This window comes from Oncorhynchus gorbuscha, linkage group LG21 (genome assembly GCF_021184085.1).
Source record: "Oncorhynchus gorbuscha isolate QuinsamMale2020 ecotype Even-year linkage group LG21, OgorEven_v1.0, whole genome shotgun sequence".
In the NCBI taxonomy this organism is placed as follows: domain Eukaryota; kingdom Metazoa; phylum Chordata; class Actinopteri; order Salmoniformes; family Salmonidae; genus Oncorhynchus; species Oncorhynchus gorbuscha.
The window spans coordinates 8317131-8333280 of NC_060193.1; the positions used below are offsets into that span (position 1 = coordinate 8317131).

The 16150-nt window shown below is 41.8% G+C and overlaps 2 protein-coding genes across 2 annotated transcripts in view; one reads left to right on the forward strand and one right to left on the reverse strand.

Annotated features, from left to right (window-relative positions):
• The first annotated feature begins 297 nt into the window (after positions 1 to 297).
• LOC124007922 (zinc finger protein 135-like) lies at positions 298 to 8730 on the forward strand. Its single transcript, XM_046318802.1, has 2 exons — positions 298 to 573; positions 4881 to 8730. Exons 1-2 carry the CDS (start codon positions 408 to 410, stop codon positions 6377 to 6379), a joined length of 1665 nt encoding a protein of 554 aa, XP_046174758.1. The 5' UTR covers positions 298 to 407; the 3' UTR covers positions 6380 to 8730.
• Positions 8731 to 14898: 6168 nt separating this feature from the next.
• The window catches only part of LOC124008866 (zinc finger protein 250-like), a 69687-nt gene continuing 68435 nt past the window's right edge, over positions 14899 to 16150 (reverse strand). Inside the window, exon 3 of the mRNA XM_046320450.1 lies at positions 14899 to 16005. Coding sequence (XP_046176406.1) covers positions 15185 to 16005 — 821 coding nt within the window. The 3' untranslated portion in view covers positions 14899 to 15184. The remainder of the gene's footprint in view (positions 16006 to 16150) is intronic.

Consider the following 16150-nt stretch of genomic DNA (forward strand, 5'->3'; position numbering starts at 1 on the left):
AAAAGGACTTCTTTCATTTGTCAAAGAGCATTTCTCATCTATTCTTACCTAATGCTGCTCATTAATGATTATTGATTTGATATTGTATAGAGTAATGATATACTGTCGACTCCTGATTAATAATTTATGATAACCTCTGTTGGTCAATGACATGTAGTCATTGTTTCCCTTTCCTACTGGTCTGTAGGCTGCCTTGCACAGTAGTAAACTCCCATCCAGCTGGCGGCGTTGTTGTGTGTTTCTGGGCTCGTCACCAACTTCAACAAAGGACTTTATCAAATTCCTTGACTAGAACATGGAAGTTGGATTAGATACGAGTTTGTTTTGATTTTTGCATTCCTTGTGTGGAGTTAACAAATACATACTGACTGAACTAAATAGGCTACCAAAATCACATTCGACTGAAAATGTCTAAACTACAGTTGTTGCGTGTGTTTCTAAATGAGCGTTTAACTGCGGCTGCTGTGGAGATTTTCGGTGCAGTTGAGAAAACGGTAGTGGAGTACCAGGAGGAGAATGATCGGCTACGGAGACTGCTGCGGAGGACACCAGAGATGCAACTATGTGGAATAGGTTCGTATGTAGATCTACTGATTGCTAACTATAGCTATGTTTTATCACTTGTGGAAAAAGTAGCCAATTGTCATACGTGAGTAAAAGTAAAGATACCTTAATTAATAGAAAATGACTCAAGTAAAAGTCACCCAGTAAAATACTACTTGAGTTAAAGTCTAAAAGTATTTGGTTTTAAATACACTTGTCTTAAGTATCACAAGGACATGTAATTGCTAAAATATACTTAAGTATCAAAAGTTTACGGATAGCCCGGGCCACACTCCCAACATCATTTACAAACAAAGCATGTGTGTTTAGTGAGTCCGCCAGATCAGATGTTGTTGGGATGACCAGGGATTTACTCTGTTTAGTGAGTCCGCCAGATCAGATGTTGGGATGACCAGGGATTTACTCTGTTTAGTGAGTCCGCCAGATAAGATGTTGTAGGGATGACCAGGGATTTACTCTGTTTAGTGAGTCCGCCAGATAAGATGTTGTAGGGATGACCAGGGATTTACTCTGTTTAGTGAGTCCTCCAGATCAGATGTTGTTGGGATGACCAGGGATTTTCTCTTCATGAGCTTTGGACCATTTTCCTGTTCTGCTAAACATTCCAAATGTAACGAGTCATTTTGGGTGTCGGGGGAAATGTTTGCAGTAGAAATAACATTATTTTCATTAGGGATGTAAAAAGTAAAAGTTGTCAGAAATATAAATACTTATCCCCAAAAATTATTTAAGTAGTATTTTACAGTATTTTGCTAAAGTACTTTACACTAGAGGTCGACGACCGATTATGATTTTTCAATGCCAATACCGATTATTGGAGGACCAAAAAAAGCAGATACCGATTAATTGGCCGATTTATTTATTTTTAAATGTATTTATTTATTTGTAATAATGACAATTAAAACAATACTGAATGAACACTTCCTTGTTCAGAACATGAGAACATATGAAAGCTGGTGGTTCCTTTTAACATGAGACTTCAATATTACCAGGTAAGAAGTTTTAGGTTGTAGTTATTATAGGAATTATAGGACTAGTTCTCTCTATAGCATTTGCATTTCATATACATTTGACTATTGGATGTTCTTATAGGCACTTTAGTATTGCCAGTGTAATAGTATAGCTTCCGTCCCTCTCCTCACTCCTACCCGGGCTCGAACCAGGAACACATCGACAACAGCCACCCTCAAAGCATCGTTACCCATCACTCCACAAAAGCCGTGACCCTTGCAGTGCAAGGGGAACAACTACTCCAAGTCTCAGAGTGAGTGATGTTTGAAATGCTATTAGCGTGCACCCCGCTAACTAGCCAGCCATTTCACATCGGTTACATCAGCCTAATCTTGGGAGTTGATAGGCTTGAAGTCATAAACAGCGCAATGCTTGAAGCATTGCAAAGAGCTGCTGGCAAACGCACGAAAGCTAAGGTAACTGAGGTCCACAGACCACGCAACCACACTGCACACTGCCCTAACCCATCTGGACAAGAGGAATACCTATGTGAGAATACTGTTCATCGACTACAGCTCCGCATTTAACACCATAGTACCCTCCAAACTCGTCATCAAGCTCGAGACCCTGGGTCCCGACCCGCCTGTGCAACTGGGTACTGGACTTCCTGACGGGCCGCCCCCAGGAGGTGAGGGTAGGTAACAACATCTCCACCCTGCTGATTCTCAACGCTGGGGCCCCACAACTCAATCATCAAGTTTGCGGATGACACTACAGTGGTAGGCTTGATTACCAACAACGAAGAGACGGCCTACAGGTGAGGGCCCTCGGAGTGTGGTGTCAGGAAAATAACCTCACACTCAACGTCAACAAAACTAAGGAGATGATTGTGGACTTCAGGAAACAGCAGAGGGAACACCACCCTATCCACATCGACGGGACAGTAGTGGAGAGGGTAGTAAGTTTTAAGTTCCTCAGCATACACATCACGGACAAACTGAATTGGTCCACCCACACAGACAGCGCTGTGAAGAAGGCGCAGCAGCGCCTCTTCATCCTCAGGAGGCTGAAGAAATTTGGCTTGTCACCAAAAGCACTCACAAACTTTTACAGATGCACAATCGAGAGCATCCTGTCGGGCTGTATCACCACCTGGTACAGCAACTGCTCCGCCCACAACCATAAGGCTCTCCAGAGGGTAGTGAGGTCTGCATAACGCATCACCGAGGGCAAACTACCTGCCCTCCAGGACACCTACACCACCCAATGTCACAGGAAGGCCATAAAGATCATCAAGGACAACAACCACCCGAGCCACTGCCTGTTCCCCACGCTATCATCCAGAAGGCGAGGTCAGTACAGGTGCATCAAAGCTGGGACCGAGAGACTGAAAAACAGCTTCTATCTCAAGACCATCAGACTGTTAAACAGCCACCATTAACATTGAGTGGCTGCTGCCAACATAATGACTCAACTCCAGCCACTTTAATAATAGAAATGGATGGAAATTGATGTCAAAATGTATTACTAGCCACTTTAAACAATGCCACTTAATATAATGTTTACATACCCTACATGACTCATCTCATATGTATATGTATATACTGTACTCTATATCATCGACTGCATCTTGCCATCTTTATGTAATACGTGTATCACTAGCCACTTTAAACTATGCCACTTTGTTTATATACCCTACATTACTCATCTCATATGTATATACTGAACTCTATACCATCTACTGCATCTTGCCTATGCCATTCTGTACCATCACTCATTCATAGATCTTCATGTACATATTCTTTATCCCTTTACCCTTGTGTGTATAAGGTAGTAGTTTTGGAATTGTTAGGTTAGATTACTCATTGGTTATTACTGCATTGTTGGAACTAGAAGCACAAGCAATTCGCTACACTCGCATTAACATCTGCTAACCATGTGTATGTGACAAATACAATTTGATTTGATGTGAATGAATGCTTACAAGCCTGCTGCTGCCTACCATAGCTCAGTTAGACTACTATATCAAATATCAAATCATAGACTTAATTATAACATAATAACACACAGAAATACAAGCCTTTGGTCATTGATATGGTCGAATCTGGAAACTATCATTTCGAGAGAAAAAAACATTATTCTTTTAGTGAAATACTGAACCGTTACGTATTTTATCAAATGGGTGGCATCCCTAAGTCTAAATATTGCTGTTACATTGTACAACCTTCAATGTTATGTCATAATTATGTACAATTCTGGGAAATTAATTACGGCCTTTGTTAGGAATAAATGGTCTTCACACAGTTTTCAACGAGCCAGGCGGCCCAAACTGCTGCATATACCCTGACTGCTTGCACGGAACGCAAGAGAAGTGACAATTTCCCTAGTTATAAGAAATTCATGTTAGCAGGCAATATTAACTAAATATGCAGGTTTAAAAAATATATACTTGTGTATTGATTTTAAAGAAAGGCATTGATGTTTATGGTTAGGTACATTGGTGCAACAACTGTTTTTTTCCCGCAAATGCGCTTGTTACATCATCACCCGTTTGTCGAAGTAGGCTGTGATTCAATGAGAAATTAACAGCCACCGCATCGATTATATGCAACGCAGGACACAATAGATAAAACTAGTAATATCATCAACCATGTGTAGTTAACTAGTGATTTATGTTAAGATTGATTGTTTTTTTATAAGATAAGTTTAATGCTAGCTAGCAACTTACCCTGGCTTTTTGCTGCCGTCACGTAACTGCCATGCCGGCTCCTTGTGGAGTGCAATGTAAGGCAGGTGGTTAGAGCGTTGGACTAGTAACCGGAAGGTTGCAAGTTCAAACCCCCGAGCTGACAAGGTACAAATCTGTCGTTCTGCCCCTGAACAAGGCAGTTAACCCACCGTTCCAAGGCCGTCATTGAACATAAGAATGTGTTTTTAACTGACATGCCTAGTTAAATAAAGGTGTACTTTTTAAAAATAACAATAAAATTTAAAAATAGATTCTAGGTTTCAAATATTGATTTAGAATTATAGTTCACGTAGTCCTGATTTAACTGGCTTAAAGGTTCAAATTGACTCTAAAGTTTGTATAGGCAGAGATACTGAGAATGGTGCAATTTGGGGCATTGTTGCACATGGGCATTATATTTTGGTAAATTTAAAATGTTTAAGCTAAGACAGGCGGGGCCACTCCAGTACAGTAGGAGGCGATGATGCTGGAAAAGATCTGGAAAAGATCCTGCAGCCACTCAGTAATAATGAATGATCTGCTTAACGTGGAAAGATTTTGTGCGGAGTAAACCCTCTCGCTTCTCTTCTTCCTCTCTGGTATAGGTAACCTCTGTTCCTTCTCTCCTTCCCTCCAGACTCCCTGCAGCTCTCTGTCTCTGAAGAGGAGGTTCCCCCTGAGCAGCAGCACTGTGAGCAGGAGTGGAGCCCCAGTCTGGAGCAGAAGGACCCAGAGACCACACAGATTAAAGAGGAACAGGAGGAAGTCAGGACCAGTCAGGAGGAAGAGCAACTTCAAGGGGTGGGGCCTGATATCATAGATTTAGATTTCAATCCTCCCTGTGTGAAAAGTGAATGTGATCTGGAGGACCCACTTTGGTCCTTGACTCTTCCTCAAACACAGACTGTGGAGAACAGAGAGAGAGTCTCTAAACCAGTGGATCTCAAACCTTTTGGCACTGTGACCCACATTAAGGGTCTCTACATTCCCTGTGACCCTCCAGATAATCAAAACAATGCCTCCAGTCACAGCTCAGCCGTAATCAGCAACCCAGTAGGACTTGACAGCAGGTCACCATTGGGTCCCAGTCCACCATTGGATCCCAGTCCACCATTGGGTCCCAGTCCACCATTGGATCCCAGCCCACCATTGGGTCCCAGTCCACCATTGGGTCCCAGTCCACCATTGGATCCCAGTCCACCATTGGATCCCAGTCCACCATTGGATCTCAACTCACCATTGGAAGAACACTGTTCCAAACTCAGCACCACGTCTAGAAGAACTCACCACTGCCATGACTGTGGTAAAACATTTGCTCTGAAAGCTGACCTGCAGAGGCATGTGACTCTCACCAAGAAGACACCCAGTGAATGCTGCTTCTGCAAGAAACTCTACAACTCCACCTGTAAACTGAAGGCCCATGTCCGACTCTGTCACGGTGGTAAACCCTGTACCTGTCCAGTTTGTGGCAAGACCTTCAAATACAAAGGAGTTCTGCCCAATCACATGAGGATTCACACAGGAGAGAAATCTTTAAGCCGTGGTGACTGTGGGAAAAGCTTCAGTCACAAGGGCGCCCTAAATCTATATGAACTGACTCACACTGGGGAGAAACCATTTAGCTGTGGTGACTGTGAGAAAAGCTTCAATCTCAAGAATAATCTAACCAGGCATAAACTGATTCACACAGGAGAGAAACCATTTAGCTGTGGTGACTGTGGGAAAAGCTTCAGTCTCAAGAATAACCTAACCAGGCATAAACTGATTCACACAAGAGAGAAACCATTTAGCTGTGGTGTCTGTGGAAAAAGCTTTAGTCAGAAAGGGGACCTGGGAAGGCACAAACTGACTCACACAGATGATAAACCATTTAGCTGTGGTGACTGCGGGAAAAACTTCAGACAGAAAGGGGACCTAAGGAGACACATACTGACTCACACAGGAGAGAAACCATTTAGCTGTGGTGACTGTGGGAAAAGCTTCAATCAGAAGGGGGACCTAAGTAGGCACAGACAGACTCACACAGGAGAGAAGCAACATGGCTGCTCCGTCTGTGGGAAAAGATTCATTCGTAAGGCTCATCTGCTGAAGCACGTCAATAACATCCACAAAGAGAGAAAACTGGATGGAAACTAGAACAACGAAAATTAGGATTAAAATCTAGTTAGGACAAAGAGGATATGCGGGTTAGCAGATGGGAATTTAAAAGGCAGGATGTGGACACTTAGAAAAACAAAGCAACTCTGGATTATTGACGCTGTGGTTTTTCAAATAAATTAATGTGTGATGGAGTTACCTTTTTGTGAAACGTTTTATACGAATAAAGTTTCATTTGAACGATGAGGTTCTAAGAGTAGCATCCCAGTATTATGGGAATCTCACAGATCTGAGGGATGTACTACAAAGCAGGAGTTCACCAGCTAACATGCCTAAATATTCTATCATTTAAAAATATATATATTTTTAGCCAGATCTTGAAATGGGCATGGTCTAATTGATTCACAACAAACAAAAAAAAACACAAATTTAGATTTTTTTCTAAAATGAACCAGAATTTCTGTGAACCACGAACCAGTTATTTTTGGTTGCTTATCAAAGATCAATAGCTAAATCCTTGATTCTGCTTTGTAGTAGACCCCTCTGCTATTACATGTTAAGCATTTAGCAGACGCTCTTATGCAGAACGACTTACAGGAGCAATTAGGGTTAAGTGCCTTGCTCAAAGGGCATTTCAACAGATTTTTCACCTTGTTGGCTCTGGGATTTGAACCAGCGACCTTTCGGTTACTGGTCCAACCCCCTTAACAGCTAGGCTACCTGCCGATCCTGTCTAAAGTCTGTGGATGTTTTCAATAAAAATATATATATATATTTGATCTGTTTGTTTTGGAATGTCTCTCAGGGTGGAGAGAATTATCTGACTGATGTTATTGATACCAAAAAAAAAAAATTTGTCAAAAAATCTTCATCCATTTGTCCTAGTGTATTTATAATAAATGTTGACCTAATGCATCTTATTAATGGTATTGATTTGATCTTGTATTGAATAATGATATACAGTCGACTCCTGATGAAGAATGTATTATCCCAGATCATCCTGTATTTATGATAACCATTGTTCAGGGTTGGGTAGTAACGGATTACATGTAACGGGGAATAGTTCATCCAAATTACAAAACTAAAGTATGTAATCAACCCGGATTACTTAAATTAATAATATATTTTGGGATTACTTGTCTTCATCTAATTTCAATAGGCAGTGGTGACTCAATGTACCTTTTTAAAGGAAATTCTGATGCTTTGTGCCGGAACGCTACCTGTTCCAGAATGTCCCTACCCTACTCATCTGCCATGACCTTCAACAGTCCAATCAAAAGATCGGGCAGGCAAGGTTCTCCCTTACTGCTTTTGTCCCCCATTGTGAAACTCCACTATAAACACACTCACACTCAGACACACAAAATAACATTGTTTGATTAGGAACGTCTTAATTTCTTAAAATTCAAAATATATATATATTTTTTTATAAAGAGAAAATGGGGAAAAAAATAACAAATATATTCTGAATTATTATATGTAATTTACCCACATGGTAGTTTCTCCTATGTAAATGTCTGTGTAGGGTTTACATTTCTAGCTTAATAATAATGAGCGGAGTTAACCTCGGTCTCCCCGGGAACAATCAGCAAGCGCAGTTAACCTCGGTCTCCCCGGGAACAATCAGCAAGCGCAGTTAACCTCGGTCTCCCCGGGAACAATCAGCAAGCGCAGTTAACCTCGGTCTCCCCGGGAACAATCAGCAAGCGCAGTTAACCTCGGTCTCCCTGGGAACAATCAGCAAGCGCAGTTAACCTCGGTCTCCCCGGGAACAATCAGCAAGCGCAGTTAACCTCGGTCTCCCCGGGAACAATCAGCAAGCGCAGTTAACCTCGGTCTCCCCGGGAACAATCAGCAAGCGCAGTTAACCTCGGTCTCCCCGGGAACAATCAGCAAGCGGAGTTAACCTCGGTCTCCCTGGGAACAATCAGCAAGCAGAGTTAACCTCTGTCTCCCTGGGAACAATCAGCAAGCAGAGTTAACCTCTGTCTCCCTGGGAACAATCAGCAAGCAGAGTTAACCTCTGTCTCCCTGGGAACAATCAGCAAGCAGAGTTAACCTCGGTCTCCCTGGGAACAATCAGCAAGCAGAGTTAACCTCGGTCTCCCCGGGAACAATCAGCAAGCGGAGTTAACCTCAGTCTCCCTGGGAACAATCAGCAAGCGGAGTTAACCTCAGTCTCCCTGGGAACAATCAGCAAGCGGAGTTAACCTCTGTCTCCCTGGGAACAATCAGCAAGCGGAGTTAACCTCTGTCTCCCTGGGAACAATCAGCAAGCGGAGTTAACCTCTGTCTCCCTGGGAACAATCAGCAAGCGGAGTTAACCTCGGTCTCCCTGGGTGTATTGATACACCATCCAAAGTGTAATTAATACCTTTCACCATGCTCCAAGGGACTTTCATTGTCTGTTTTTTTTTACCCATCTACCAATAGATGCCCTTCTTTGCGAGGCATTGGAAAACCTTCCTGGTCCTTGTGGTCAAATTTGTGTTTGAAATTCACTGCTCGACTGAGGGACGTTATAGATAATTGTATGTGTGAGGTACAGAGATGAGGTAGCCATTGCACACAGATTGAGTCCATGTTACTTATCATGTAACTTGTTTCGCACATTTTTACTCCTGGTCTTACAGTATTTAGTAATATAATAATAATAAAAACATGTTGTATACTTATTGACTAAAGACATTTCAGTTTAAAAATTTTTTTTTTCATGTATGTAAATTACATTTCGAAAAACATAATTCCACTTTGACATTATGGGGTAATGTGTGTAGGGAAAGCATTGAACCCATTTCAATTCAGGCTGTAACATCAAATCAAACTTATTTATAAAGCCCTTCGTACATCAGCTGATATCTCAAAGTGCTGTACAGAAACCCAGCCTAAAACCCCAAAATAGCAAGCAATACAGGTGTAGAAGCACGGTGGTGCTTATTAACATAACTAAAGGTTTTTTTTTAAAGTCAAGGGGTGTGAATACTTTCTGAAGGCACTGTAGATTAAAAAATAAATAATAATCATATAACCTGACCTCGCAACAACATTTGGGTGTAACCAAATCATAGGCTTGTGCTACCAACTGAAAACGTTAGGAAGTAGCCTGTGTATGCTATCACACACAGAATATGGAACATGTAAACTATAGGATCTGTATGCTTTAACGCTACTCCCTAAATAGGAAATAGTCATGTTACTAAATTAAATAATTAGTGGATTTTAATGCCTCGGTGTTAAAAGTGAAAGTATTCCAAAAGTAATTGAATTACGTTACTCATTTTGAGGAAGCCAAAGGATTGTTACTGATTACTTTGTTTTTCATACAACTGTAATCAACAACAGATTCAATTGTTAAAGTAATCCGCTCAACCCTGCCACTGTTTTCTCTACACACAGTCATCGTTTCCCTTTACTACTGGTCTGTAGGCTGCCTTATACAATAGAAACCCTCATCCCGCTGTTGTGCGTTTCCAGGTTCATCACCCATTAGAAACAGTTTTGGAAAATTATTTGACCAGAACATGGAAGTAGGATCGGAGAGGATTTTGATAGATTTTTACAGAAGAGTTTTAGGGCCAAGTGAAGAAGAAAAAGAAAAAAACTGCAAGGAGTGGTGGTACTTGGATTATTATTTTTGTTTGCATGCTAGTACTTTAAAAAAGGGGCAATATTTGGAGAATAAAGGGGTAATATTTGGAGAATAAAGGGGCAATATTTGGAGAATAAAGGGGTAATATTTGGAGAATAAAGGGGCAATATTTGGAGAATAAAGGGGCAATATTTGGAGAATAAAGGGGCAATATTTGGAGAATAAAGGGGCAATATTTGGAGAATAAAGTTGAAATAAAATGTTGTGAGTAAAGGGGCAATATTTGGAGAATAAAGGGGCAATATTTGGAGAATAAAGGGGCAATATTTGGAGAATAAAGGGGCAATATTTGGAGAATAAAGGGGCAATATTTGGAGAATAAAGTTGAAATAAAATGTTGTGAGTAAAGGGGCAATATTTGGAGAATAAAGTTGAAATAAAATGTTGTGAGTAAAGGGGCAATATTTGGAGAATAAAGGGGCAATATGTTAAAGGGCAATATTTGGAGAATAAAGGGGCAATATTTGGAGAATAAAGGGGCAATATTTGGAGAATAAAGGGGTAATATTTGGAGAATAAAGGGGCAATATTTGGAGAATAAAGGGGTATTTGGAGAATAAAGGGGCAATATGTCGAGAACAGTTGCAGTTCAATTTTAAGAAGGGATTTGGTTAAATGCATGTCTGCCCGGCTCCCTATTGCTGGGCACGCCACCGTTGAAATGCCTGAGTACATGACTTGGTGAAACTATACTTTAGAATTTAGTAACAATTTAGGCGCTCTTTTAGCACCTAATAACCATAATATTATAAATATTAGGACCTGGAAAATGTGCCACCGATTATTTTGAGGAGGAACCGTGGTTACATACATAGGTAGAGACGGGCGCTTTGGGTTTGTATGCGTGCTGGTGTGTGTGTGTGTGTGTGTGTGTGTGTGTGTGTGTGTGTGTGTGTGTGTGTGTGTGTGTGTGTGTGTGTGTGTGTGTGTGTGTGTGTGTGTGTGTGTGTGTGTGTGTGTGTGTGTGTGTGTGTGTGTGTGTGTGCGTGCGTGTGTGTGTGCGCACTCACGTGTATCAATCTAATGATCTGTTCAGTTGTAAATAAAGAGTAAAAACTCACAGACGATTATTAAAACTCAAACCAAGTTTATTCACCCACTGGGTCGCACAGCTGCATAAGACCAAGACATATTCACACAAGTACCCCCAATGGTGGAACAAACTCCCTCATGACGCCAGGACAGCGGAGTCAATCACCACCTTCCGGAGACACCTGAAACCCCACCTCTTTAAGGAATACCTAGGATAGGATAAGTAATCCCTCTCACCCCCCCCCTTTAAGATTTAGATGCACTATTGTAAAGTGACTGTTCCACTGGATGTCATAAGGTGAATGCACCAATTTGTAAGTCGCTCTGGATAAGAGCGTCTGCTAAATGACTTAAATGTAATGTAATGTAATGTACTGGTATTTAACCCTTTCTCCTCTGCTGAGTCTCCTCCTCACACATCTGACGCTAGACAGAACTTTAGTGACATCTGTTCTTCCTCACTTCATCTGACCTGACCTCAGGCCCCAAATTCCTCACCCCTTCCCAACTCACGGCTGTCCTGTTGACTTGTACCAGACTGTGGTCCTTCTCCTTCCCATAGGATCCCTGATGTCTAACAATAACATATTCTGACGGAATGTGACATGAATAATGATATTTCATATTTTCAAGTTTAGAAGTCAGAACCCATCAGATCTAATAACTTGTAATTTATAATAATAATAATATGTATGTATAATAATATGTAATTTCACACTCTTCTAACGGCCACAGTGCGTTATGAGCAGAAAACAAAACAAAATGTATTGGCACTGTCACTGAACACAAAGAGAACTGGGGTTGAGTCCCATATACCTGTGGTATATGGTCTGATATACCAAGGCTGTCAGCCAATCAGCATTCAGGGCTCGAACCACCCGGTTTATGTTAGACCATATATTGACAAAAATAAACTTTTTACTGTTCTAATTATGTTGGTAACCAGTTTATAATAGCAATAAGGCATCTCGGGGGTTTGTGGTATATGGACAATATACCACGGCTAAGTGGTGTATCCAGGCACTCCGTGTTACGTCATGCATGAGAACAGCCCTTAGCCGTGGAATATTGACCATATACCACACCTCCTAGGGCCTTATTGCTTCATCAGAACAGTCAGAACATGTTAAGTCAACATCCATTGATGGAAAATGATCTGACGAGTTTAATAAGGGCGATTTATCCTTTCTCTTGCCACATTCAAATTCCTTTGTGACGTCAAGACATAGCTCCCAATAATTATTTTGAGGAAAACCGAATTTTGCATTTACTGCGATATTCCTTCTTATTTTGGGCGGGTTTTCAGTCGTCATTGGCCTATAAATGTTTACTTGACCTGGCAACCCTGTCCTGAACTATGTCACTTTCTGAGCTAATGGAAAAAAGAGAGGGAATTAAAACGTTGGCTCGAATTTTTGTATTTATAAAGTTATTTTGGGATGATAATTAAGTTGAGTGTTGAAGTTTCCAAAACCGTACAGCCATCAAGGATAAATTGTTTTTTAGATAGACCGTTTTATACTTAGACAACATTTCCTCAACAAAATAAAAATAAGATTCAATGTCTACAATGAAATGTATTGAAGTCAGAAAGACAAAGGTTTTTGTGACAGACAACTTTTTAAACATGTATGGTGAATTTACTCTTCTTTAAAAAATGGTGATCACTGTTTGCCTAAACAGTTTATTGAGTAGAACTAAAGCTAGTTATCAGTATCAACATACGAACCTATTCTACATAGTTGTATCTCTGGTGTCCTCCCCAGCAGTCTCCGTAGCCGATCATTCTCCTCCTGGTACTCCACTACCGTTTTCTCAACTGCACCGAAAATCTCCACAGCAGCCGCCGATAAACTCTCATTTAATAAACACACGCAACAATTGTAGGCTTAGCCATTTTTCGTCGAATGAGAGTTGGGTAGCCTACTAGTTAGTCAGTGGGTCTTTATTTACTCCACACAAGCCGTGTTTTAATCAATGAATTATAGAAAACTTCTTGGTTCAAGTCGGTGTGTGACGAACCCGGAAATGCAAAATAGCGCCACCAGCTGGATGGGAGTTTACTACTGTGCAAAGCAGCCAACGTGCCAGTAGGAAAGGGAAACAATGACTACATGTTGACCAACATTGTTTATCAAAACTATAGATAATCAATTATTTTATGAATTTATGAGAAATACTCTTGGACAAATGGAATTTATTTAATATAATGTATAAATAACTGCATCCTGGCCATTATGTCATCACCTTAAATACATTCCAAATCCAACAACCAGATATTCCTGTTTCTAATGAAGGGAAAAATTCTACAGACTTTGTACAGCAGAACTGTGAATTTTCTACAATACTCTGTACAGTTTGATGTAGGGATGCACGATATATCGGAACCGGACAATATGAGCTAAAAAGGCCAACATCGGCCCGATGTCTAGTTTATCGCCGATGTGTAAAACCGATGTCAAAGCCGACGTGAATACCTAATATAACACAGGTAGCTGATATGACACCACGACAAAATACAGCGCTACACAGAACAAACGCAGAAAAATACTAAGCGCTACACAGAACAAACGCAGAAAAATACTAAGCGCTACACTCCCAACAACTAAACAAGTTCAAGTCCAGCAGTCATTTGAAAGAGTAAGAACATTTCAGCGAGACGACTCAAAAGGTGAAATCCATTAACGCCAAGATAATGTAATTCATTGCCCTTGACAATCAACCGTTCTCTGTCGTGGATGATGTTGGCTTTTCTCCGACTGGTCGAGCCCCGGTACACACTATTTTTCAGATGCTGCCCTACTGGAGTTACACAGTATTGTTGAAACGTACATCTATGGGCGTCACTGCTATTAGCTTCACGACTGACACTTGGACCAGCGATCTCAGTCCCCGGCTGAGTCTGACAGCACAGTGAGTCGATGAGGATTTCGTACTGAGGAAAGTCGTATTGCTTAAAGAATGTGCTGGTTGTCACACCGCTGCTGCCATCTCAATGGCATTTGAGAAACATGTTGGAAACATGAACACACTCCTGGCTCCATTCTGACTGGATAAATAAGCTCATCAACTGCGTCTGCAGCAGACGTGATGCCCCTCTGTCATGGTATTGAAATGCCGGCTCAACAAAACTGCCGACACAGACCGTGGGGTTGAAATTTGGAAAAGTACTCTACTAGAGGCTGTGAACAAGGGATTCGGTGGCTTTCTCTCTGAGCCTCTTCACTGTGTTGCCACCATGCTGGATGTGTAGGTACAAGGACCGCTACCTCGGTGCAGACAAGAAACAGGGTTTATGTGAAATGTAACATACACAGCTGGACAAGATGGAAACAGACACAGTGACATTGCGCACCGAGGACGAGAGGCCACGGACAGACAGACAGCTGGACAAGATGGAAACGGACACAGTGACATTGCGCACCGAGGAAGAGAGGCCACGGACAGACAGACAGCTGGACAAGATGGAAACGGACACAGTGACATTGCGCACCGAGGAAGAGAGGCCACGGACAGACAGACAGCTGAAACTACACTTGAGTCATTTCATTCTCGTAATCATGTTTACATGATAATACATAATACACGTATGATGAAATTCTGGTTGGGAATGAAACTACTGAACAAATTAACGAATCAGCACAGCAAGTAAGTGAAAGAAATAGGTTTTGATGATGTTTTACTGGTAATGGGGACATATGTAAATGCCAAATAAATATTTTTTGTGGTCAGTGTCACCTTTATTTAACTAGGCAAGTCAGTTAAGAACAAATTGTTATTCACAATGACGGCCCGACCCCGGCCAAACCCCGACGACGCTGGGCCAACCTGTGCACCGCTCTATGGGACTCCCAATCACGGCCGGATGTGATACAACCTGGATTCGAACCGGGGATTGTAGTGACGCCTCTTGCACAGAGATGCAGTGCCTTAGACCACTGAGTCCATGTGTATGTGTGTGTGTGTTAACTCTTTAACTGTACTAGAATGCTTAAAAGTCCGCAAAGAAATTTGTAATATTGGTTATCGGTATCGGCCAAAAATGTCATATCGGTGCACCCCTAGTTTGATCATTACCGCATCATTCAAATCAAACTTGATTTACATACAATGTTTTTACGACAGTAAATCCATCAGAGATCTATTTGCCAGTTTCTGCATGGTTAGGTTCTGTTTGACACAGACACTTCTCCTGTGTGAGTCCGTACATGTGCAATTAGATGCTCCTTGCGAATGAAGCCTTTACCGCAGTCACCACAGCTAAATGGTTTCTCTCCCGTGTGAGTCAGTATGTGTCTCCTTAGGTCCCCTTTCTGATTGAAGCTTTTACAGCAAAAATGGCAGCTGAATGGTTTCTCTCCTCTGTGAATGCGTATATGTCTGGTTAAGTGCTCCTTGCGATTGAAGCGTTTCCCGCAGTCACCACAGCTAAACGGTTTCTCTCCTGTGTGAATCTTCATGTGCATGGACAGATTTCCTTTTTGTTTGAAGGTCTTGCCACAAAAAGGGCAGATGCAGGGTTCCCCCATTGGTGCGTTGGGATCAAATGGTGGTCTGATGTCAAGCCCTACTAGGTCGCTGCTTACGGCTGAGCTGTGGCTGGAGGCATTGTTACGATTATATGGAAGGTCACAGGGAATGTCGAGACCCTTTAAGTGGGTCACAGTGCCAAAAGGTTTGATATCCATTGGTTTAGAGTCTCTCTCTCTGTTCTCCACAGTCTGGGTTTGGGGAAGAGTCAAGGACCAAAGTGGGTCCTCCAGATCACATTCACTTTTCACACAGGAAGGAGTGAATATGAACTCTATATCAGGCTCCAGCCCTTGAAACTGCTCTTCCTCCTGACTGGTCCTGACTTCCTCCTCTTCGTCTATAATCAGTGTGGGCTCTGGGTCCTCCTGCCCCAGGCTGGGGCTCCACTCCTGCTCACAGTGCTGCTGCTCAGGGGGAACCTCCTCTTCAGAGACAGAGAGCTGCAGGGAGTCTGGAGGGAAGGAGAGGAGGGTCAGAGGTTATCTGAAGTGGCTTCAGAAAGTATTCACACCACTTCTTTTCCCAAAATTTTTGTTGTGTTACAGCCGGAATTTAAAATTTATTTAATTGAGATCTTGTGTGGCCTACACACAATA

Excerpts from the sequence above, each read along its gene's own strand:
- LOC124007922 (XM_046318802.1), top strand. The coding sequence starts at position 408 with ATGTCTAAACTACAGTTGTTGCGTGTGTTTCTAAATGAGCGTTTAACT. Across the intron at positions 574-4,880 it reads GATGCAACTATGTGGAATAG|ACTCCCTGCAGCTCTCTGTC; the intron begins GTTCGTATGTAG and ends CCTTCCCTCCAG.